This window comes from Nicrophorus vespilloides, unplaced genomic scaffold, assembly GCF_001412225.1.
Source record: "Nicrophorus vespilloides isolate i.1.1-1 unplaced genomic scaffold, Nicve_v1.0, whole genome shotgun sequence".
In the NCBI taxonomy this organism is placed as follows: domain Eukaryota; kingdom Metazoa; phylum Arthropoda; class Insecta; order Coleoptera; family Silphidae; genus Nicrophorus; species Nicrophorus vespilloides.
The window spans coordinates 20,630-43,241 of record NW_017099518.1 but is presented as its reverse complement, the minus strand read 5'-3'; the positions used below and the strand labels follow the sequence as shown (position 1 = coordinate 43,241).

The 22,612-nt window shown below is 35.8% G+C and overlaps 7 protein-coding genes and 5 non-coding genes across 14 annotated transcripts; 5 read left to right on the top strand and 7 right to left on the bottom strand.

Moving 5' to 3' along the window:
- Positions 1-1,456: 1,456 nt before the first annotated feature.
- LOC108564623 (pyrimidodiazepine synthase-like) lies at positions 1,457-6,340 on the top strand. 2 transcript variants are annotated; one of them, XM_017923718.1, is made up of 5 exons: positions 1,457-1,652; positions 3,849-3,954; positions 5,430-5,652; positions 5,714-5,953; positions 6,018-6,340. In XM_017923718.1, the coding sequence occupies exons 1-5, from the start codon at positions 1,619-1,621 to the stop codon at positions 6,150-6,152; spliced, it is 738 nt and encodes a 245-aa protein (XP_017779207.1). In that variant the 5' UTR covers positions 1,457-1,618; the 3' UTR covers positions 6,153-6,340. The 2 variants fall into 2 exon arrangements, with proteins under 2 accessions (XP_017779207.1, XP_017779208.1); XM_017923719.1 differs by lacking the exon at positions 1,457-1,652 and adding an exon at positions 3,235-3,530.
- On the bottom strand, positions 1,808-1,879 carry Trnam-cau. Its single transcript has one exon. It is a non-coding gene; the product is annotated as a tRNA-Met (tRNA).
- Positions 3,129-3,201, bottom strand: Trnar-acg. The gene has a single exon. It is a non-coding gene; the product is annotated as a tRNA-Arg (tRNA).
- On the top strand, positions 4,009-4,081 carry Trnaf-gaa. Its single transcript has one exon. It is a non-coding gene; the product is annotated as a tRNA-Phe (tRNA).
- Positions 4,497-4,568, bottom strand: Trnaq-cug. Its single transcript has one exon. It is a non-coding gene; the product is annotated as a tRNA-Gln (tRNA).
- Positions 4,832-4,903, bottom strand: Trnaq-uug. Its single transcript has one exon. It is a non-coding gene; the product is annotated as a tRNA-Gln (tRNA).
- A 932-nt stretch (positions 6,341-7,272) lies between the features above and the next one.
- Positions 7,273-9,235, top strand: LOC108564622. Its single transcript, XM_017923717.1, has 2 exons — positions 7,273-8,726; positions 8,789-9,235. The coding sequence occupies exons 1-2, from the start codon at positions 7,501-7,503 to the stop codon at positions 9,150-9,152; spliced, it is 1,590 nt and encodes a 529-aa protein (XP_017779206.1). The 5' UTR covers positions 7,273-7,500; the 3' UTR covers positions 9,153-9,235.
- A 361-nt stretch (positions 9,236-9,596) lies between these two features.
- On the bottom strand, positions 9,597-10,580 carry LOC108564624 (COMM domain-containing protein 4). The gene is made up of 5 exons (XM_017923720.1): positions 10,490-10,580; positions 10,291-10,428; positions 10,197-10,236; positions 9,941-10,144; positions 9,597-9,878 (listed from the first exon to the last, which is right to left on the bottom strand). Exons 1-5 carry the CDS (start codon positions 10,490-10,492, stop codon positions 9,661-9,663), a joined length of 603 nt encoding a protein of 200 aa, XP_017779209.1. The 5' UTR covers positions 10,493-10,580; the 3' UTR covers positions 9,597-9,660.
- Positions 10,581-10,602: 22 nt separating this feature from the next.
- On the bottom strand, positions 10,603-11,021 carry LOC108564626 (E3 ubiquitin-protein ligase RNF180-like). Its single transcript, XM_017923721.1, has one exon. The coding sequence runs from the start codon at positions 10,962-10,964 to the stop codon at positions 10,605-10,607; it is 360 nt and encodes a 119-aa protein (XP_017779210.1). The 5' UTR covers positions 10,965-11,021; the 3' UTR covers positions 10,603-10,604.
- Positions 11,022-11,062: 41 nt separating this feature from the next.
- LOC108564621 (ATP-dependent DNA helicase Q4) lies at positions 11,063-15,798 on the top strand. Its single transcript, XM_017923716.1, has 5 exons — positions 11,063-11,269; positions 11,318-13,472; positions 13,531-13,914; positions 13,974-14,686; positions 14,741-15,798. The coding sequence occupies exons 1-5, from the start codon at positions 11,159-11,161 to the stop codon at positions 15,746-15,748; spliced, it is 4,371 nt and encodes a 1,456-aa protein (XP_017779205.1). The 5' UTR covers positions 11,063-11,158; the 3' UTR covers positions 15,749-15,798.
- Positions 15,799-18,131: 2,333 nt separating this feature from the next.
- On the top strand, positions 18,132-20,126 carry LOC108564629. The gene is made up of 2 exons (XM_017923726.1): positions 18,132-18,155; positions 19,605-20,126. Exon 2 carries the CDS (start codon positions 19,605-19,607, stop codon positions 20,106-20,108), a length of 504 nt encoding a protein of 167 aa, XP_017779215.1. The 5' UTR covers positions 18,132-18,155; the 3' UTR covers positions 20,109-20,126.
- A 107-nt stretch (positions 20,127-20,233) lies between these two features.
- On the bottom strand, positions 20,234-22,501 carry LOC108564627 (39S ribosomal protein L38, mitochondrial). Of its 2 annotated transcripts, none has more exons than XM_017923722.1 (7): positions 22,424-22,501; positions 21,618-21,858; positions 21,397-21,552; positions 21,013-21,337; positions 20,795-20,953; positions 20,605-20,741; positions 20,234-20,548 (listed from the first exon to the last, which is right to left on the bottom strand). In XM_017923722.1, exons 2-7 carry the CDS (start codon positions 21,751-21,753, stop codon positions 20,256-20,258), a joined length of 1,206 nt encoding a protein of 401 aa, XP_017779211.1. In that variant the 5' UTR covers positions 21,754-21,858; positions 22,424-22,501; the 3' UTR covers positions 20,234-20,255. The 2 variants fall into 2 exon arrangements, with proteins under 2 accessions (XP_017779211.1, XP_017779212.1); XM_017923723.1 differs by having other exon boundaries at positions 21,618-21,825; positions 22,424-22,493.
- Between the last annotated feature and the right edge of the window lie 111 nt (positions 22,502-22,612).

The following is a 22,612-nucleotide window of genomic DNA, read 5'->3' as shown; positions in this document are numbered from 1 at the left end:
TACTCTGAAATCTCTCCCCTTTTTACAAAGAAAAGTCGCGTGACCGCAAAAAAACCTCTCGCGAAAAACGAAGAAAAAAAGAAGTTATTTGTCCAAAGCTTGCACCAACTTTTTCAATCGTAATTACTGATAACTACCTAATGGTTAATTAAATGCCTTGAACACGATACCTTTATATAATCTCAAACTTTAAGAATATTTTATAAATTTTACCAATTATTACAATTATTTACAACAAATTAATTAACAATTCCATTTTGAACAATATTTCAACAAACTTTAAAGTTTCTTTTTACTCAAACATAAAAATATTTATATAATTCTTCATTTTCATCAATTTCTTTTAATGTATTTATATTTTTGTTTTCGCTCACAAACAAATGTAATTTATCAAAAATCAAACTATTTTGAATTGTAATTCGTTACAATAGTGATAAATTATAAAGTGAAGTGTATTTTATACGTAAATTTCCTTATTCCAATGAATTATTTTGAAAATTGCAAGAAATAATATATATATGAATAAATATTGAAAATGATAATATTAACAAGAGATTTTACGTTTACTATTAAAATTTGTTATTATATGTTAAATTTCAGTCTATATTTCAACTTTACTCATGTTGTTTTTACTATTATTTGTTATATTTGTTTCTACATTAATTACGTAAAAAGAGGGTTTAAGAAAATTCAATTTACGAACAATTTTTACAAACGATTTTTGTTCAACAGATAATATTTATCTTAAAAAATATAATTTTTCTTCTATTTTCATAAATCCGCATACAAAACATTCAAATGTTTTATGTCACTATTAAATAACAAATAAAACTATACAGCAGAGCCGACTATGTGATGAGAACAGAAAGTTCGAAATGCATTGTTTGATGTCAATCACAGATGGCGCAAGTATACTACAGAACACTAGATTATATAACAGAACAACCCTTATTTTTTTTTCCTACCCTTAATAGCATCATCAACAGATCGTAGAAAACTACAAATCAGTAAAGAATTATGTTGCAATGTACTAAAATAAAACGAATACTAAATTAATGAAATATTCATTATGTTTACAAGTTTAATTAATTATGAAATAAACATTTTATTAAAAGTTTATTTTTTTTAAATAACGAACTAATAAAGCTGTATATTTTTACTTTGTAAATATACAACTTTTCAATGTTTATTTGTTCTTAATATCTAATCTAAATTGAACACATTATCATCATCACAAAATACTATGTTTAGTAAATATCACACGTACTTACATGAAATCGCTTTTCAAATAAATCTCTCATTCAATAATAAACTATACGTTTACAAACATCTGCTGAAAGAACAAAGAACTGTGTGTATATCATATGGAACTCGAGTGTAAAAGTGTTATACTTTCATTTATGTAACGATAATTTCGAAACCGCTAGGGTCGTCGGCATTCCAAGAGCGTTCCACATTATAATCCGTGTGTCGCATTTCTCGAGTGAATGCATTGAAATTATTCTGCCTTGAACGTAATTAACTACCAGAGAAGAGAAAATGGACAACGCATATGGACGATATTCATCGTTAGTTTCGCTCTGGAGCAACTCCAGTTCACAAAGAACAACATTAACGGATGCACACGAAAACTAAGATTCATAATTATAATGGTGAGTTAATTAAAGTGAACTTTTAAAATATATAGTTAATATGTTAAGTGCATGCATTAATTTAATTATTATTAACAATAATAACAATAACAACAGTAGATTATAAGATTTAGTGAGTATAACTTTGATAATTGAGGTGGCAAAAAGGATAATCCTAGCAGAGCATGGTTTCGATCCACGGACCTCTGGGTTATGGGCCCAGCACGCTTCCACTGCGCCACTCTGCTCTTGTTATAAGTTTTAATTCCTAACACCTTATTACGTAACCAATAGTCTTTACATCTCTTTTAACCAGTCGCAAAATGACAGCTGTCATCTTATGTCAAAACTGTAATCAATTGGGTTAAAAAGATTTAGAAACGCTGATCGATCATAGTAAATATGTTTGTAACAATAATGACTTAACGCAAATGCAATTATAAGAGAAAAAACAAGTAGTAGGTTTATTGAACTGGACTTGAATAAACAAATTAATTTAATTAAACTATAAGTGACGAGCAGTGCGCATTTTTATTAAGCAGTTTTCGAGTGGAATCTCTATTTTTAGCTATTATTTCCAGTGCACGCGAAGAGAATCGTCCTTGTGCCAATTCCACTATATATTTGTGTATATTCGTACAGTTTTCTGATCCGGTTCCTTCGATCGATTTCTCACTATGTAATTTACAAAAATAAACATTGATACTAAAAAAAAATAATAATAAAATTAATCGTCCTCATTTAATTTCATGTTAAATCTCATTTGAATATCCGAAAAAGAAGTTATAAAATTCAAAAAACATCATCAAATATTTAATTATTCATATTTTTTTTTTTATTTCATAGAAATCTAATATGAACATTTAATAATTTAGATTTTTTTTAATAAATAAAAGAATGCGTTGCTTCTTTAGATGTCTTCAAATTCCGCTTAATCGACATATTTATAATAAGCAGGGAATAATGAAATAAATTTAAAGTGTGCTTTGTAAATGACAATTTGTATAGATTTGTTTTGTTTTTTGCCAGACGTAAATATTTATTGTTTCAATGGATTTAAAAAGGAATGTACACAACTACGAGCGTATATAAAAGGAAATATAAACAAACTTAAGTAAATATTTAAAAAAGTAAATAAACTCAATGGAAATAGATTTAAATAACCCGTTTTGTATGATTCTTGACTTGTTGCTATGGCAAATTGTCATTATTGAATAATTTTTAAAATGACTTAAGTTAGTATTAATATGCTTGTTTTATCTCTAATTGATGCTTATCGGTACCAATTTATTATTATGTATTATAATCTTAAACCATATGTGATGTTATGATAACATTTAGGTCCAATTAAATGAAGCTGAGAATGTCTGTTACCACTTGAAGCTACGAAAAGTCAAACAATCAATCAATCTTGTCTTAAGTATGATGTATTTTAGTTTTCTGAGCAAAATAATTCTTTTTTGGTGATTATATAAGATGTTTAAATAAAAGAATTGTCGATCCTGCCAGGATTCGAACCTGGAATCTTCTGATCCGTAGTCAGACGCGTTATCCGTTGCGCCACAGGACCTGTTATCAATTGTATCCAAGGGTGGAAGACCCTTAAGAAATCTGCATGTTTGTGATGACTGGCAGCACCGGCGCCGGTTGCTATAGTGTGCATTCGAGGTGGTAGTGGTGAAGGAACCACCGCTTGTTGAAGGAAATCAGCTGTGCGGTCGTTCAGTATTTTGAATTTCGCGTTCGTGAGCGGTCGCGTCTCTCCACATAGTCATAACATCATCATCATCAAACATCAGACTTTTCACTACACTCTCTCAAGCAGCTGCATCATCGAGAAAAATTAAAACCCATCTGGGATTAAATCGCCAACCATGAGCACCAAACATCTGTCCAAAGGTATAATTTCTATGTGGGTGGAAACTGTACGTTTGCTGCAATCCTAACTAGGTTAAACGTGTAGTCATCAAACAAGAGTCCGATGATGTCAGCGCTGCGAATTACCACATCGTGCATACACAAGTTTAATGTTTTGAAATTGCATTCGTCGCGATTATGCGTTCGCACTTAGTCATAGCTATTTTCGTTATTACATATTCTAATTCGAATATGAGAAAACGATGACCTCAACACACACCCATTATTACTACCATATTATTGATTTTTCTACTCCCTGGTCATTTTTCCTCACACGTTGCGTTTTCTTTCGGTTCTCAGGATCCAAGAATCCCGCTGCCTTCAAGGGAAAGTTGCGACTGTACAGCAACAGATTCTGTCCGTACGCCCAGAGGGTTCATCTCGTTTTGGATGCTAAAAAGTTACAGTGAGTACCCACCTTTTATATTGTCCGCTGTTTCGTAAAAAAACATCTGCAAGCGCCGAAATAGCTCAGTTGGGAGAGCGTTAGACTGAAGATCTAAAGGTCCCTGGTTCGATCCCTGGTTTCGGCAATTACTTTTTTGTTTGTTTGTAAACTCTTTAATTTCACTGAAAAAGAGAACCTTTCTAATTAATTCACAGCCTTGATAATTAAACAATACTTCTAAATATAGTACACAGAAATCCAGTCATCTGTACTTCCTTGTTTTTGTTTCAAGGCTTTTTATAAATCGTTATAAAACAATGAAAGATTGTAATATTTCACGACTACATCTTAAAATCATGTAATTGTAATACAATTTCTTTCAAACTTAGAAAATAATTAGATAATTTGTAAATCTTAGAACTTGAAATCCTATATATTAAATTTATTTAATATGTGTTTTAATAATAATGTTTGGCTGCAACTTAAAAGTTAATTAAAAAATTGTAACATTTTGTTGCAACAAAATTATAATTATTGTCTTAATTGATAGTAAAACAGATAGGTCCCACCGAGATTTGAACTCGGATCGCTGGATTCAGAGTCCAGAGTGCTAACCATTACACCATGGGACCGTTATATAAGTAACGTCTAAAAGTCCTACGCAGCTCGACCGAACATCGGTGAAAATCAATACACTACAAAATATTACGTAAACTCATCAGTTCCTCAAATACACTAAAATTATTTGATGTAATAATATTAAAGAAAAGAAACGTAATTAAATTAACAGCAACAATTTCAAATAAATATTACAATAAATTTAAAGCATTTGCGAATGTAATTTTTTTTCTAAAATCATCAATGTTTTAAGAGAATAATTAAAAAATTTGTACTCAGGTTCCACCGAGATTTGAACTCGGATCGCTGGATTCAAAGTCCAGAGTGCTAACCATTACACCATGGAACCTTACATAAAAACGCCCGATAAATAGCTTTGCGCTATTTTGGGACAGGCTTCAAATTTACTTTCTAACTGTGAAAATAGATTTAATCTCATGCTAAGTAGTTTAGTTTAATGGCGTGAGAAGAGGGATTAAGGAAACTTTATTTTTGACGCCTCGCATTATCAAGTGCTTAAGATAATCGCCCTTAATTATCGTTCTTGGAAGGTGATGTTTTACACCTGTTTAGATAAAGGTGTAATAGCTTTGAAGTTGAGTTGCAAGAGTTTCTATTTTATGATGTTAAGAGGATCGGCTAATTTGGGAACAGTAAAATATTTATAAAATGCGCGATGCTTGTTACGGATTCATTCAGAAGAATGTAATGGTTTATTTCTGGTTGCGAATTTTGGAATGCAATATATTTTTAGATCAGTCGATTATTTTTAATACGCGAAAAATGTATCTAAAATTAAATCGAAATTCGCGAATCGTACATATTAGAGTGTATAAAATGTAATTACCTATTTTGTGGTGTTTGTCTTCTTGCAGATATGAAACTGTGTACATAAATCTAGTCAGCAAACCGGAATGGTACACGAAGATAAGCCCGATGGGCAAGGTTCCCGCTTTGGAGTTGGAAAACGGCGATGTCATCTACGAGAGTCTGATCATCGCCAATTATCTGGATGAGAAGTACCATCAGAACGCTCTGCATCCGAAAGATCCTCTGCAGAAAGCCAAAGACAGCCTGCTGATTGATAGATTCAATAAGGTATTGTTGTTGTTATTAGCTTGAAGATTGTATGAGAAGTTTCTTAACTTAACTGTTGCAGATTGTTACGTCGATGAACAAAGTGCTGCTGTCCACTGGCAGAACGCTCGACGATCAAGAGAACAACATCCGCGAAGGTCTGGACATCTTCGAGTACGAGCTGGGCAGAAGAGGTAATTTCTTCGGAGGCCACAAACCCGGAATGCTGGATTACGTAATTTGGCCGTGGGTCGAGAGGGCGGAACTTCTGAAACTCTTCAACACGAGACTGAGCCTGAGGAAGGACAAGTACAAGAAGTTGGTAGGTGGCAAAATGATTTTTGGGCAAACAGAGTGCAAATAATTATTCTACAAACTGCTTTCAGATGGAATGGAAGAACGCGATGATCGAGGATAATTCCGTGAAGAAGACCTACCTGGATACGAACATGCACATTAAATTCTTGCAGTCGCTGCGGGCCGGAATGCCCGAATGTGACCTCATCCTGTCGCAGCTGTAATTCCACCATTAAGATGATTCTTATTCGGTCGATGATGCTGTTAATTATTATTATTTATGTTTTTAATAACCGTATAAGAAATGCATTTATTACTGTGTTACGTTTATTGAGGTTGTGGTCGATTCCTGAGCCTTTCAGTGCAAAAACACTGATCGGTTGCATTTCCTTTCTTATTTCTTATTTATATCTCTGGAAGAATATAAACTGAAAGAATATATTATTATAATATATTTGTATATTTGTTGTTATGATTGTGTTCTTTCAATATAATTTATTGTTTATAAGAGTTTATTAATACCGCTTATCTAGTAATAAACAGTAGTATTTTATAATCAATCATTATTACATATATATAAACCCTAAATCCTATCATAAATACATTTCACACATACCTAATCTTTGCTTAATTCTTAAATCATAACTAATAACATAATTAAAGTTTGTTGACTTGCCTTTTACTAGCCACAATATTTATATAAAATAACTTTTAAGTCAATGAACCAAAATATAATAATAATAATAACAGTTTCTTCTTCGATTTGCATATTTAGATTGTAAAAATTGGTTTATTGGTTTTGGAGAAAGATGAACATGTGCGCGTAAACCAGTTTGAAAATATTAGGTCATAAAGTTTGGAGGAACATCTGTGTCCTACGCAAATATTTGTACTTTCGAAATGATCGCAGAATTCGTTCAGTGAACTAATCGAAACTGATTACTCGGAAATGTTTCTTTGTTATGCTGTTACACGTATTGCTCATTTGCATATATGCACTTGGTGTTTGAGATAACTTAGGCATTACTCATGCAAGCAAGATTCCGAGTTTCAATGTTAGTTGAAATGAGCTCATAGAAAGCATTTAGATATTGTACAAGTGCAGAGTCAATGCTATAATTTAATTAGATAATTACAATGAGAGTAGGTAGATAAATTGTCTTTGTTAAATGTAAGTAAATTTCTTTTTTTTTTAAATCTTATCCTGAACGTTTAATGAAAGTTTGCTGCTTTTAGAATGAATCAACTTTTGAAATTACAAACTGGGTAGGAATCATAACATAGGATTGCGGAATTCTTACCATTCTTTTTTCGTTCCGTCGCGTTGGTTGGCGGAAGACGAGGAGGAACAGGATTGCGCGCCGTCCATCTGTGGTGGGGTAGGACAAAATATTCTGCATGTAGAATCATTATTTGTGTGCACAACTTCAGCGCGTTCAGATCGGTGACCCCTTTTTTCCCCCCGTTGTGTTGTTTTTGGTGCAATTTGAGTGAAAACACAAGGATGGTGCGGTGTTCATTCAACTCGGGGAAAGTCTACAACATCTACAACTGAGAATCAGAAAGAGGAAAATGGAGGCCAGGAAGTCTGATCAGAAGAATGGTACCAGGGGTGAAAGAGGTCTGCAGTATCAGCAGTTTGCAGACTTGAGCCCAGTGGAAAGGTTGGATTCCCTTCCAAAGTCAGGGAAAGTGAATGAGATGTGCAGGGAATGGTTGGTGAGAGAAGATGGTGCTTTTGCATACCAGTTGCAGTCGCAAGAGATAAACCAGCATTACTCGGGTAACAAGCATCGTAATGCACAGGTGAGGGAGGATTTTCCTTGCGCCATGGATCAGCAGATGAGGGAGCAGCATCTGGCAGAGCAGGCAGCAGCAGTGTACCAAAAGATGTTGCAAGAACAAGAGGAAGTGGACAAGCAGATAGCTAAAGATTTGGCAGATAAGATTGAGAGAGAGGAGCAGATCAAGAGAAGATTGTTGGAGAGGAGAGATGAAGATCTGGCCAGGCAGATAATTGAGAAGGATAAATATAAGAAGCACTCGTCCCCACAAAAGCCCACAACTCTACCATTAAATGACATACACCATTCACCCCATCGTCCAGATGCCACAAATTACTTTGCTAATCTTCCAAGGAGACAAGCTCCCCAGATGCCCATTCCACAAGACTACCAAGATCTATACACTGAACCATATCGTGCAGAGAAATTGACTGAAGATTTTGACAGGATTGATATCCAGGATGAAGAGGTGGACAGAAAAACACAGGAGGAAAGGGATGCAGAATTGGCAAGGCAACTGCAGGAGCAATTGAGTAATTCTGAGGAGTCCATAATAAATAGAGATAGAAGACTGGCAATGGAGGCCCAAGACAAAGAGCTTGCCAAGTTGTTGCAGGAAAGAGAAAGGGCTAAAGCTAAACGTGCCAAGGAGAAGGCCAAGCAAAGGGCAATTGCAAAGAAACAGCAACTACTTGAGCAAGAACAGCAAAACATGAATCAGATACTCCCAGATGACTCATACTCTAATCCCATAGACTTGTTACCGCAGCGCACCGTATTGCACAGCATTCCACAGAAAAACATGCAATTGGTCACTGAAGATGACACAAACTATTGTTTCCCAGTAGATGTGCTTCCAGCAAGATATGACACTAATCCGAAACAGTACTCTCCAGTGAAGCAGAGTGAAGGTAGATATGACAGGATCAATGGGGGCCCAAGCAGTTTGTGTGAGATTACAGACCTCAGTGATAATATTCCACCACCAGTCAGACCTACACAACTTGATTTAAGGTAATTTCGCATATTGTTAAATCTTATATTGAGTACTAATTTTTATTATTAATTCTATTCAGGTCACCATTGACACAAAAAGTCTACAAGCCCAGATTCCCTGATCCAGTGATCGATGATATGCCAAGAGAGAGCGCAGAACAAAGTCCGTCCCCAAGTAAACAACATATGAATATTGCTATGGCAATAGATCCAACATATCCTAGAAGAACAATGCAATCTCCTCCAAGTTATGATACAACATCCAGTACTGTGACCACAAGCACTTCCAGCAGCAGTTCTGGTCTGGTGCTTCCAACTCCTGATTTAACAGAAGATGACCATAGTCCAGTGCCACCATACATGCCAATCCAAGGCCAAAGAAGAACAGCCTCCTTAGAGAAGAAGAGCAAGAGGAAGGCTAAGGATGGTTGCAAGCAGCAATAAATAAAAAAAAAAGTATATCAAAGTATATTTACATGCTCACAATATGCATAATATAAATCAGATTTCTGTTATCTTCTTCTCTTATAGTCATTTTTTTTTTATATTTATATACTTTTACATATCATTGCTCATTTAGGATATTTTAATTTATATTTTTAAATATTAACTTAACAACTTTTATTTATATAGGCTAAAACAAGTAAAGTGTGCATGCATGCAGCACCCACTTTCTCTTCACTTATAAAATTGAGGTTGCATGCAGAAAACGTACATATGTCTGTTGTTTTTAATCAAGTTTTTTTTATTCTATGGACAGTGATAAAAAAAAAATTATATAATGTATTCATCAGTAAAGCAATATCCAATATAGATATTAATTCAATAAGGTGATGGACATTAATAAATGCAGTATATTTTACAAGAAATAAAAAAAAAACTATAAATATATAATAATAATTTTGTATCTTTTACAAATAATATAAACGAAATAAAAGTATTTATTTGTTTCTTAAGAATTGCTCGTTCTAAATATTCCCACATCGTAAGTGAACGGATTGTTATTCATCTCTTGCATGTTATTCCTCACAGATTTCAAGTTTTCCAATAACACGTTCAAGGTGTAAGGTGTCATGATCACATTCCGAGTCTCATCGTTTATCTTTAACTCTAAATTCACGCAATTCGATTCCACATCAACCGAAGACGAGAATCCTTCCAAAGCATTTACTAATAACAAAAAACAGAAGATAAGTTACACAAGTTAAATATCACTGATGAGAAATAAATACCTTTCAGAGTTTTTGATTTTAAAACCGACAACATTTCTTTGCTTTGCTCATCCATGACCTTTTTAAAAGATGCTCCATGTTCTGCTGGTAAGCCCAGCATTTGAAGCTCAGCTTTCAAGATATTATGATTGCTATTGTATTTCACGGCAGATATCAAAATATAATTAACACAAGCAATACAAGCTTTCAGATCTACAGTTTGATCTAAAATAATTACAATGATTAATGTGATCTAAGAAAACATTGATTAATTTACCTAATTTAGAATCGGCGAATAGTTTCTCAGCTTTTTCCATCTAAAATTAAGTCGCATTATTAAATTGTAAATTAAAGATTAAACAAGTACTTACATCAATAGGAGGGTTGATTATACCTTTGGCAATTACCTGTACCAAAAGTTTTAATTTAATTGAAGACAATTTGGATAGAGAGTTTATTTCCGCTAATACCCAATCAGGGCAGTCGGCGCCTCCGCAAAATCTGTACTTCTAAAATAACAATAATATCAGTTATAATAATAAATCGCAGAGAATCTTCAACAATATTTACCATTTTCAATGGTTGTTTAGAACTAATCCTACTGAATCCTATCAGCTGTTTTGACAGGGACGTCAGAAGTAGTTCAAAATTGAAAACACGTGGTTTTAGTAAATAACAACAACTTTTACTTCAAATGCTTCTTTATTAAATCAATTTTGCTTTTGATCATGTGTACAGACGGTAATATAAATTCGTTGCATCCGCATTTCGGACCTGAAACGAAATCGAATGCGCCTAAACGATTGTTGCAAGACTTGCAGTTCAATTTGCCTTTGGACCATTGCACAGCCTCCACTTCTGACTTGATCCAATCCGGTAATTTATCTTCGTTCAAGAACACCAAAGTCTCCTCGACCTGACAATCCAAATCACTTATGTCCTCTTCGTAATCTCCATTGTGCGAATTTACAAATATACTTTTGCATTGTTCTTCATCGAATATAACAGTTCTGCACTTTTTACATTTCATAGACTGATACATCATTAATAGATTTTTGATCGAGAGCAATACTATAACCTAACGAGACAGTGTTGTCGGATCTTTATGTAATGAAAGTAGTTCTAATGATCGTTTAACTGTCAGTTGTTGGCGCGAAAATATCAGCTGTTGTGGCACGTTTATTTTGATGAAATTTTCGCTGATCACATTCTGTATGAAAAAAGTGTCTACTTGGTGAAATGGAGCTGCTGCAAGATTCAGCGGTTAAAAATACGTACAACAAGTGCAAATACAAAGTGAAATATTGGGAACATCATTTCAAAAAGAAGCATGGAAGATTACCATCGAAGGTATTGTATATAATCTATAACAACACAATATTAACTCATATTTTACAGTTGGATATTCGTGAAGCAGACAGGGAAACGCGTCAAGCGTATAAAACTTACTTTAACTTGAAATCTGCTGCTTTGGAGCAAAGTTTCCAAGACATAGATGGATTTAATTCGGATGAAGAGAGTGCTGAAGTTTCATCTGCAGATCTCAGCACTCTATCACAAGTCAGCGTCAATGAATCCATTGCAATGCCCATTGATATTTCAGAGAATTCTTCTGTAGATGTTGAAGATGTGAAAAATACAAACACAGATAATACCTGGGGTGATCATCTAAATAATGTTAATATTGTGGCAAAGGCTGAGGAGAAGAAGGAAAAAATGAAAGTTAACAGCAGCATTACTCAGAAATTGTTTAAAAATTCTGTTTTTTCTAAACGGAATCCAAGGAAATCTCTGTCTTTTTCACATAGGAAAAGTGATAATAGTTTGAATGCTTCTAACAAAACACTTTCTCAGCCAATGCCTCAATTGCATGAAAGTGGCAATGATAATGCAGTTGATTCATTCGAGTCTGATCAAGTAATCAATATATTGAACAGTGATAGAATTAAAATAACAACTGTTGTGGAGCCTGTGATGACAAGGAATTTGAGCGCTGTTAAGAGCGTTTTGAACGAGAACTTCAGGAGTGAGAGACAAATCGATCCTGGATGGATGAAGCGTTTGGCGCAGAGTACCGGTACAAAGTTAACTAACAAAAGTATGAATGTGAACAATTTCGGATTGAGTCAACATTTGAATTCGAAAAATGACGATGGCAGTGATTACGATAGTGAAGATATCATCGCAGACTCTGACGACGACGACAACGCTCAATTGCACATCGCGAAGAGACGAAAAATTGACGAGAATACTTCTGTACCTGTTAGTAGACCTCCCGTTATTGAACCTAAAGCTGTTGTACCACAAATTAAACCTGTTGTGCAGGAAATAAAACAAATTGCTGCACCGGTAATTGTGGATGCAAATAAATGTGATATTGATGTGATGGATGTGGATGAGCCTGAGGAGGAGGTGTATAAGCAGCAGAAACCTGTACTGAAATTACCTGAAACTCAAAGAAAGTCTGTGCGGCAACGAAAAGTTTTAAATGAAATAAAGGAAGTCGACGATTCGCCTTTCCAAAACGACGAGGATAAAGATCCCGAGTATATTCCCAAAGTTGATAAGGATGTGATTTATAATTTCGACGAGGAGGACGAAGAGGAAGAAACTAGTGGTAAGGTGAAAAAGACAAAAGAGACGAAAGTTAAAAAAGAAAAGTCTCCTAAAGTTAAAAAGGAGAGAGCTGCTAGAGGAAAGGCTAAAAAGGTCGAGGAAAAGGCAGCAGAAGAAGCGGAACAGGAAGAAGAGAACGATACGTATGAATTGGAGTATTCGATAAAACCGAGGATAGTAACCGTTCCCAGAGATACTAATCTCAAAAACATTATTAAGAAGTCCGCTAAAGCTAAACCTAAGAAAGAGATTGTGGAGCTGAAGGACGAGGAGACTGGAGCTATCGTCAAAGACAAGAATCAGCAAAAGATCGAGAAGTTCCAAAAGCGCATCGAATCTGGAACGCTTAACGACAATTACGTGCAAATTAATATGAAAAAGAAGGTGTATGCTCGTGGTAAAAAGACCATGAATTTCAGCAAGTACAAGAAGAAAATGTGGAAGCAGCATAAGAAAAATACGACTCTGGCTGGTCCGGACATGGACATGGGTGGATGCGATGGAGGTCAGTTGACCTGTTTCACTTGCGGACAAGTCGGACACTTTGCGCAAAACTGTAAAGCCACAAAGGGCGATGCTTTATTGCCGATGAGCGCTGCAGAAATTGAATATTGTCCTTATCCGACTTTGGAGGAAGCATCGGAGATGGCTCAAGATAGTAGTTTGGCAGTGAGGAGACCTCTTAGAAAAGTGGATGGTGAAGGTGAAGCAGATAATGAAGAAGATAGCAGCGATGACGATGATGATAGTGAAGAGGATGATGATGATGATGAAGAGAAGGAGGATGTATTCGGCGATGATGGCGAAGATGAACTGTTATTATGTGAAACGATGAAGCTGGAGGAATACGTGAAGAAGATCGACGTGCAGCAGTACGTAGATGAATCGAGGATAATTAAACCTTATTACAATCTCAAAAATGATGGCACCATTATAGGTAAATTTAATATAATTCTTGCTGATGATCTTTTATGTTTCAACTATTTTATTTGCAGATACACCGCAAGAAGTTTTCGATGTTTTGAAGATGTTCGGCCACTCATCGTTCCGTCCGGGCCAAGAAAAGGCCGTAATGCGAATACTTTCAGGCCAATCGACTTTGGTTACTTTGAGCACTGGCTCAGGAAAAAGTTTCTGCTATCAGTTACCAGCATATCTTTACGCAAAACGCGAACCATGTATATCATTGATCATCTCTCCGTTGGTTTCCCTTATGGAAGATCAAGTAACTGGAATTCCGGCATTCTTAAGAGCTGCTTGTCTGCATACGAACAAAACTAAAATACAAAGGGAGAAAATCCTCGAGGCCATAAAAACCGGCAGTTTGGACGTTCTTTTGGTCTCGCCCGAGGCAGTAGTCGCAGGCGAAAAATCCAACGGTAAAGATGAAAAATTGATTAGAATAATTGAAGATTTTTAATTGGAATTGTCGTTATAGGATTTGGATCGTTATTGAGAAAACTACCACCTGTGGCATTCGCATGTATAGATGAAGCTCATTGCGTCTCGCAATGGTCTCACAATTTCCGTCCATCGTATTTGATGATCTGTCGCATTTTGAAGGAGAGATTAGGAATAACAACAATCCTTGGATTGACCGCCACCGCGACCAGAGCAACAAGCGACAGCATAATAAGTCATCTTTCCATACCAGATGGACGTCTTGGAATCATCAGCGATATACCCTTACCAAACAACTTGAGATTAACAGTTTCCAAAGACGGGAACCGCGATCACGCTCTTCTTGGTTTATTGCTTTCAGAACGTTTCGCGAAACTGCGAAGCGTTATAGTTTATTGCACGCGGCGACAAGAGTGCGAAAGGATCGCCGCTTTCCTGAGAACCAGTCTGAAGGAGGAGAAACCCATCGAGGAGAACACCAAGAAAAGGAAAAAGGTCAATCTTCAAGCGGAGCCCTATCACGCAGGATTAGCTGCAAGTCGCAGAAGAACCGTTCAAAATAGATTTATGAGCGGTGATTTGCGAATCGTTGTCGCGACGGTCGCTTTCGGCATGGGCATTAATAAATCTGATATTAGAGCTGTGATACATTATAATTTGCCCAAGAATTTCGAGAGCTACGTGCAAGAGGTTGGAAGAGCCGGAAGAGATGGATTACCGGCGCATTGCCATTTATTCCTCGACAGTTTGGTAATTATAATTAATATTCAATAGAAACGTTGATTGTAATTGCGTTTTGTGCAGGGTAAAGACGAGAACGAGCTTCAACGACACGTCTTTTCGGATTCCATTGATCGTCACGTCATCAGGAAACTTCTGCAGAAGATCTTTATACCGTGTTCTTGCAAAGCTGCTTGTCCAAAGCATGAAGTGGCCTTCTCGGTGAACGACACCGTTCTAGCTTTGGACTTGCCCGAGGAGAACATCTCGACCTTACTCTGTTATCTGGAGCTTCACGAAGACCGTTACATCGAAGTACTGAGTTCAGCTTACACAACTTGCAAAGTGATTTCTTATGGCGGCGGCGGAAACTACATGAGGAAAGCGGCCAAAGATTGCCCACCGCTCGCTATGGCTTTAGCGATGTTCGGAGACAAAGATAGAGAGAACGAATCGACTTTCGAGTTTCCAATAGTCGATGTAGCTGCTGCTATGGGCTGGGACAGTGGCATCTGCAAGCATAAACTGAAGAATCTCGAATGGGTGACTGTGAACAACCAACCGAGGCGGTCCTTGCTTACCGTGCGTTTCACGAATTTGGGCTTCAGACTGTTAGCTCCTGGTAACTTGACGGATACTCAATTGGATGAAGCTCTGGATGCGCTTTACCAACGCGTCTGCAATCAAGAGAGAACTGCGCTTCTTCAGCTGCACGCTCTTCACGAGACTGTAACAATGGTGGCTGCGCCCTCGTACCGCGCGTGCATCGCTGAAGAGATATCCGAGAAGGAGAGCAAATTGAAACCGTGCATCAGAGATTATTTCGATAATCCTAAGCCGCTCTCGGTTATAGAACTGAAGGAGAAAACGTGTAACGAGGATTTGATAGCAGCTGATGTTAGGGCAATGGTTTCCATGTACAGAGATAATACGTTCACTGGAAGGGCGATTGCCAGGATCTTCTTCGGCATTTTCAGTCCGAATTATCCTGCTGTTATCTGGGGTAGATGCAAATATTGGCGGGCTCACATCAATGCAGACTTCAACGCGATCTGTCGCATCGCAACACGTGAAATTTTAAAAATGAGATAATTTACACATTTTGTTACTTAATTAGTTATAGAAATAGATATTCATATACATTTCATTTTATTAAATTACCCTAATTAAAGATAGATATTTTTAACTAAACTTGCGGAAAACTTTTTCTCCAGATTGACTTTAAATTACAGGAAATCGGCAATAGTTACAAATATGATACCAAACATTTATCTGTAATTTGCATACTTATACATAATTGTGACTTCTATAGTAATTGATGAATTTTTGAAGACACTCGATGTTTATCAAAAAGCAGATTGTTGTTCAGCTGTTTTGGTGCTCCTATCATTTAGAAATTCTAATTAGGGCTTTAATTGTAAATGCAATTTAGCCAAATTGAGCGGTATTAATTACAAAATAAATTAAGTGTATCTTCTAATGTATGGAGTCATTAGAAACAAAGTTATGAATGATTTAAAAAGCGTCGGCGTATGTTGGGTTGCATGATCTTCAGGCGCAAACAGTCAGTATGAAATTATCGCCATCTACATTTAATATGGCAAAGATTGTAGTTCAGTACTTTCTGCGCTGTTGAAATACCATTTCTGTATAAACGTACTAATTTTTATAAATAAATAAACATCGTAAATGATAGACTGAGTTAGTCTTATTTTTTGGCTGTAATCTACTGTTTCAATAATTACAATCAGAACCATCCATCGGAATGTAAAATAATTCTATTATTAAGAAAATAATTCAAACAAAACAATGAAGATTCATAATTAAGAATTATATGTTAATAAATATTAACTTTTGCATTATACGTAGTCGTAAATTTGAATATTTTATATTAATGTTAACAAAATTTTAAATATATACTGGTATGCAACCAAACGTACACTAAAATTGTCGCCTTTTTAAAAATCGAATTTTTTGTAATTGCTACCATTAAGAAAATCGATAAATAGATATAAAAAATTGAATAATATGCTCTGAAATTGGTCTAAATCGACTGTAATTTCAGCTAAGGATCATTAATTATCATACGTATTAATCATTAAAGTTTTAATGCAGCTAAGCGTCGTTAAAGTGCACTTTAAATTAGCGTCCGAGCTAAATTAGCAAGCGATAAAGATTGCATAATGTTTGTTATTTGTAGGGAGAACGAGAGATTGTGATAAGAGCGGAGGTGGCGCTGACGAACGGAGACAAATTGAAAATAATAACTAACGATGGTGATAATAATAATAATAATAATAAAGAAAAAAACATAAAACGATGCGGAGGTGCGTCGATTTACGTTCGGCAGTTGGTTTGTTCGTTTCGCTGCAGTTGGACGGTGGCCAATCCAGAGAGCAAAAGTAAATGAAGCAAAAAAAAGGAAACAACAAATAAAGAATCAAACAAAGAGATATTCTAGTTTGGGTAGGATAAAATAAAAACGAGAAACGAAACAAGGGTAGAACTGATTCAGTTCAGCAGAAGCAAAGGATCGATCGAGTGAAACAACAACAAATTAAGCAGTGTAAGTATGCTCTAATTAATGTTATCGCTGCAGCAACATTTCTATAAATAAACTAAATTGATTTTGCTTAAAACTGATGAAACGCAGCTGCGTTTCTGTGCACAAAAAGAAAACGAAGAAAAAATCTGTTTAAGGTTTTCGAAGGGTATTTAAAGCAAGTAAAGAAGTTTGATTAAACAACAACACGTTTATTGCCCTCTAAGATAAATCACGCAATCTGTTTGTTTGTTTAGTGTAATGTTGCGCAACTATAGTTGTAGTAAAATTACTGGACAAGGTATAATAAATAATACCAAAAGAAAAATGTAAATAACAAGCGTGTAGAGTGGAGGATGAATGGGATGATGCGAGGGCCTCGAACTTATTATCGACGTTATCTCCATCGTCGACGGTAGATTAGTGTTTTTGGCCGATTGTACGGATTTTAAGGGCATACAGATTAGTTGCAAACGGTACGTTACCATTTAACGCAACTTCCGTTCTCGTGTTGAAGTTGCGGGTGAAGCGAATCCAGACAACAGGATTAGCATACATCGGGTCAAGAGTGTCAGGAGTTAATTAACATATACGGCATTCTATTAATTACTTGGAACAATGGGGAAGAGGCAAACGGGGTTCACGTTTTGTCAATGTATGCGTTCGAAAGGAACGTCCATTTCAGATTGGAATCGCCTTCTGATAACGTTATTCAGTTCCGTTCATCAAATCAGACAACAACAAAAATAAATAAATGATGGAAATCTCCGTTTCGTAATTTGGTTTTTTCTCTCTCCCTTTTTTTACTTTTTTTTTTAATAACACCAGTAATTGCGTTAATTAAAGCATATTTGCATAGGAATCGTCACTAGATGGTAAAATCAATAACAGCGAAACGCAACTGTCAGAGAATGCAGATTTTGTTGCTACCAGCGACGATTTGCTGTTCGAATCCAGGTATCAAAGGTGGAATTCTCAATCTTGTTTCAAATGCTTAATGTTTGAGTGCAAATTGATGAGCGAGTGACCAAAACATACAATTTCGATAGTTTTTTCTTGCAATGATTGGAAAAGTAACAAACTGTTGGATGAGTGATCAATACATACAATTTCGATAGTTCAAAATGATTTAAGTAACTGTATAATTGAAAAAGTAACAATACGTATATCAATTAATCATGTAAAACCTTTTGTACTGTTAAAATGAATTGAACGAAGTCCAATTTGAGGTATTTATATTTCGCTCTCACTAAAGAATGTATATGTTGAGTGCATATTTTTAGAGTAAATGCGAAAAAGCAGTGACGTGTTTCTAGCTCACGGCTTTTCATTCAATTTGCACACACACAAAAAAAAATCAAAAACAAGCAAAGAGATTAAAATAACCTTATGCATTCATTAACCATACCATATTTACGAAAACAAATATACTTATTTTTCTTGAACGTATTTCTACTTAAGTTATTTAGTCTTTGCGTTCGTCAATTCGCAGTGTTCAAACGTTTCAGTCACAAAAAGAAATTTAAATAATTCGTTGATTTCCATTTCTACTTGAATATTCATGAAAATCAAATTAGTTTTTCTAAGTTTAGAGAATCAAAGTTTAGTGTCTTATTATTTGAAATTAAATCTGATTGGATTCTTTTATAATTAGATCTCAACAATTATAATATAATTGGAAGTAGAAACGTGGAAATAAGTGGCAATTTAGACGACATTATTATCATTACTGCGAATCAAGAAAATTGCCACAACAGAAATACAGACGTTTTTTTAATTATAATATATCAATTGTTGATCATGAGATTCTGTGTAGAATATTATAGAAAAATGTCTCAAGTTTGTAATATTAATATCCAATATGTTAATATATGTTAATAATTAGTATTGAAACAACTCGACGTTTCTAGTAGATTCGTAACAGATTTTATTTGAGCAAATTTAATTGATGTTCTCCGTTTCAGTTTCTCGCTTAATTATTTTCCACGTATTCGCTAATTTCATGCAATTACGAAAATTCGCCAATAAAATTGTCTACAATCAAACATCCATTAACTGGTTTTATTTTCCAACCTTGCCAAACAAACGCACGCTGGTATTCAAATAACGTTTCACATGCAGTCGACGTCTGAATATTAGCAAATATTAACAATTTATTGCATTCCTTTCAACTTTCAGAAGACGGCTCAATTCAAATTCGAATTGTTTGTCGCACATACGCAAAAAGAAAATCGTACGTAGGAAATGGGCAATTTCTCGTTGCATAATTTTCGCCACGTTCTTCAATAAATAATGCGATTGACGGGATTTCTCAAGGTCCATCAAATATTAATATACCTTTGACGCGCGTACTTTGGGATTCGCTTTATTTATTTTATGTATTATTTTTTTTGTTTGTTTTTGCAGATGGATTGCGAAACTGGCGAGAGGCTTTGCGACAAAGAGACGGGAGAGAGTCCGGCAAAACACGAGACGAACCAGGAGACCGGAGAGTGCGAAATCAACTGCGTCGGACCGCGGAGACCGTTCAAAATACCGACAGAGTACATAAGGCAGGACACGTTGGAGGAGACGAGGAAGTTCGACAAGATGATGAGCAAATCTAGAACGCGCAACCGGATCAGCCCGACCGTCCTGTTCCTCCTTCCGACGCTCGTCTTCTTCAGCCCGATAGTATCAATTTTCTTAGGAATAGTCGAGATCAGTCTTCACATCTGGGCGCACAAGAAGAACAAATCGTTGACCAACAGAGATCATTACTACCAGAGCCCGTTGCACATCATACTCAGCGAATTCTGCGCCTCGTGTCTGGACGAGAGGATGAAGATGAAAATTACGAAAATACAGGACAGGAAGAACAGCAGGTTCATCAAGTACGGAATCGAGTACTTCAGGCGCATCGTCAAATAACAATAAACGATTACGAACAAAACCCACAAAATTGATCTCAGAACCGAGATTGCTTTTTTTTTCTTCTCTTTTTTGTACAATACACATATTTATAAGCGAGCAATTAATTAATTATTAAATAAATACTTGTATTACTTTATTACTAAATCATTCAATATCGTTGACTCTACCCCACTTGTTCATCGACTTCGTCTTCTCCAGCTTCAACCAGCTGGGAACGTAACCGTTCCATGGAACGGCGTTAGGATACGGCACCGGTTTCTCTGGCGCCTTGAACGGATGCACCTTCTGCAGCTTCCTCTTCAAGAACTCCTTGTTGATTTGCTTCGGATCTCTGTACCGGTCCATGTACAAATTGAAAGCCTGCCTAAGCGGAAACCATTCCTGCGGTTTCACGTAAGTCTCTGGGAAATCATACTCGTACCTTGGCTCCTTCATATCTAAAACAAACATCAAATTTACAACCATCAACAACCAAAAAAAAAAAAAATCCTACTCAAAACATCGTGGTAAAAATCTGTTAGAGTCGCATCCCAATCGGATTGGAAGAACACCAAACCGGCAGGCGTTAGATCGTCTTGCCTCTCTCTATAAAAATCTAAAGTGGAAAACGTCCTCTCCGACAACGTTAAACTGCAACCCAACATAAATCATTAAAAACATCAAATCAAAGCAAATCAAATTACCAAGGTCCAGACTTCTTCAATTGTTCAAAATCCAACTTTTTCTCTTGCTTATACAAAACGAATATATGCCTATGGTAACCGCTTCCTTTTGGTGGGATTGGCTGCATGTAATCAACAATAGTCTCTCCACTCTCCACTTTATTTCCTGGAATGTTTCCTCTAAAAACGCAATAATTGTAAACTATTGTTTTTCTTTTTAAATTAATCACAAAACTCACACAAACCAATGGACGTATTCCTTGTTTTCCATGGTCAAATGCCCATCAGGATTGGTCATAATCAAAGTCCAAAAGGTGTTCTCATCACTTTCAAAGCTGATCTTTGGCTTAACTTTGGCATCACTCGGTTTAACAACATTGCCATAGTAAATTGGCAATTGACCATCCCCAATTTCGTAATTGATGTGTAAAGGAACTGTCGGGTGGAAATAGGCATCACCATACAAATCATCAAAAATCCCATAATGATTGGCTATCCTTTTAATGTGTTCCGGACCTGCAGTTTTCAACCATTCCTTCCTCACATTATCCAAATCAATCTCCACTAAAACATAAAATAAATCAACGGTTTGTTCTTCCAAAACTAAAATGCGAACACCTTACATTTATTAGTTCTAGCTTTTTTCTCCAAATCTTGATTTCTGTGATTATCCTTCAGAATTGTAATCCTCTCTGATAACACTGCGTTACGTTTAAGCTGTTTCTTAGCGAATCCTATATTGACTTTGTAGTGTATCTCGGGGTCTTTGAAATTGAGCTCTGGAATTCATATAAGACACTTAAATATAACCTCAAATTTAAATACTTTTTGTACGTTTTGGTACCTTCGAGACGCTGTTCTAAGGATCGAGCTACACCTGGGGGTTTACCACGAAGATGGTGACCGTACCTCACAGAACCACCCAAGCTTGGATTCAGTTTTGTGTTCAAATTAACTAGTTTCCAAATTGTTGCTGCCATCTTTTTGAGGTTACGTCTACATAATCATCCAAAACACAGCTTATGCAACTGTATAAGCGCTCGACTGGTTAACTAATTCCAATAGGAAAAGTTCGAATTTTGCTACTAATTAATTAAATTTTTGTTTTAATTATGTTTATAATAAAGGAATAACTTTATTTATTAATTATAGACAATTATTTTGATTTGCAAATTTGAATAGATGTATGTTTGTGTAAGTTTGTTTGCATATAGCTGATGATCTTTTGATGTCAAGAGGTGTTTGAAAATGTGTGAAAAATAACAATTTATTGAGGTAAGTAATTGTTGCAATTTGCAATTATTTATGTATTTCGTTTACAGTTTCATTTGGTTCTAAAATATCAATTCCTGAAGGCTTTTGCACTGTTGAAATATGATGGCATTGGATTGTGGAAATATGAGCGATGGGATGATGCGGGAATTGCAGACAGGTAATGAACGCAGAATATGCATAAGTTCCATCAGGTTGATTTGCATTTAAATACACAGCGGCTTTAATGATAATGAATAATCTCGTTAATTAGCAATTAGAGTAGTAATTTCGTTTTCCGCAAGGAAGTAGAGACGCGCGTTGCGCAATTGGTCCGAAAGAATGGAGAGCAAAAAAAGAAGAAAGAGGTGAAAAAAAAGTATACCTGGGTATACCTACCTATCCCGTGCGAATGGAGATAGGTTAGTGAATTGGTGAGTGCGCGGAGGCGATGTGCACGAGATAGCAGACAGTTGGAAGAAGTACGCAGAAGTACGGCCGTTGTGAGGTCGAATCGAGGCGGTGCGAGTGCGAGAGAGGTGGGCAGAGGAAGAGTGGTTCTCGGTCGTCGGTGTCTCTAGGAGGTAG

Bases quoted from the DNA above. Each gene is read 5' to 3' on its own strand.
- LOC108564621 (XM_017923716.1), top strand. From the start codon at position 11,159: ATGGAGCTGCTGCAAGATTCAGCGGTTAAAAATACGTACAACAAGTGC. The intron at 13,915-13,973 runs GTAAAGATGAAA...TTGTCGTTATAG, and splicing joins CGCAGGCGAAAAATCCAACG to GATTTGGATCGTTATTGAGA. The intron at 14,687-14,740 runs GTAATTATAATT...CGTTTTGTGCAG, and splicing joins ATTTATTCCTCGACAGTTTG to GGTAAAGACGAGAACGAGCT.
- LOC108564629 (XM_017923726.1), top strand. From the start codon at position 19,605: ATGGATTGCGAAACTGGCGAGAGGCTTTGCGACAAAGAGACGGGAGAG.
- LOC108564622 (XM_017923717.1), top strand. From the start codon at position 7,501: ATGGAGGCCAGGAAGTCTGATCAGAAGAATGGTACCAGGGGTGAAAGA. The intron at 8,727-8,788 runs GTAATTTCGCAT...AATTCTATTCAG, and splicing joins CCTACACAACTTGATTTAAG to GTCACCATTGACACAAAAAG.
- LOC108564627 (XM_017923722.1), bottom strand. From the start codon at position 21,753: ATGGCAGCAACAATTTGGAAACTAGTTAATTTGAACACAAAACTGAAT. The intron at 21,338-21,396 runs GTAAGGTGTTCG...TTTATGTTTTAG, and splicing joins AAAAGCTAGAACTAATAAAT to TGGAGATTGATTTGGATAAT. The intron at 20,954-21,012 runs GTGAGTTTTGTG...TTGCGTTTTTAG, and splicing joins GAATACGTCCATTGGTTTGT to AGGAAACATTCCAGGAAATA.
- LOC108564624 (XM_017923720.1), bottom strand. The intron at 10,237-10,290 runs GTAAGTACTTGT...ACTTAATTTTAG, and splicing joins TAATCAACCCTCCTATTGAT to ATGGAAAAAGCTGAGAAACT. The intron at 9,879-9,940 runs GTATTTATTTCT...TTTTGTTATTAG, and splicing joins AAAATCAAAAACTCTGAAAG to TAAATGCTTTGGAAGGATTC.
- LOC108564623 (XM_017923718.1), top strand. From the start codon at position 1,619: ATGCACACGAAAACTAAGATTCATAATTATAATG. The intron at 3,955-5,429 runs GTGAGTACCCAC...GTCTTCTTGCAG, and splicing joins TTGGATGCTAAAAAGTTACA to ATATGAAACTGTGTACATAA. The intron at 5,653-5,713 runs GTATTGTTGTTG...TAACTGTTGCAG, and splicing joins TGATTGATAGATTCAATAAG to ATTGTTACGTCGATGAACAA.
- LOC108564626 (XM_017923721.1), bottom strand. From the start codon at position 10,964: ATGATGTATCAGTCTATGAAATGTAAAAAGTGCAGAACTGTTATATTC.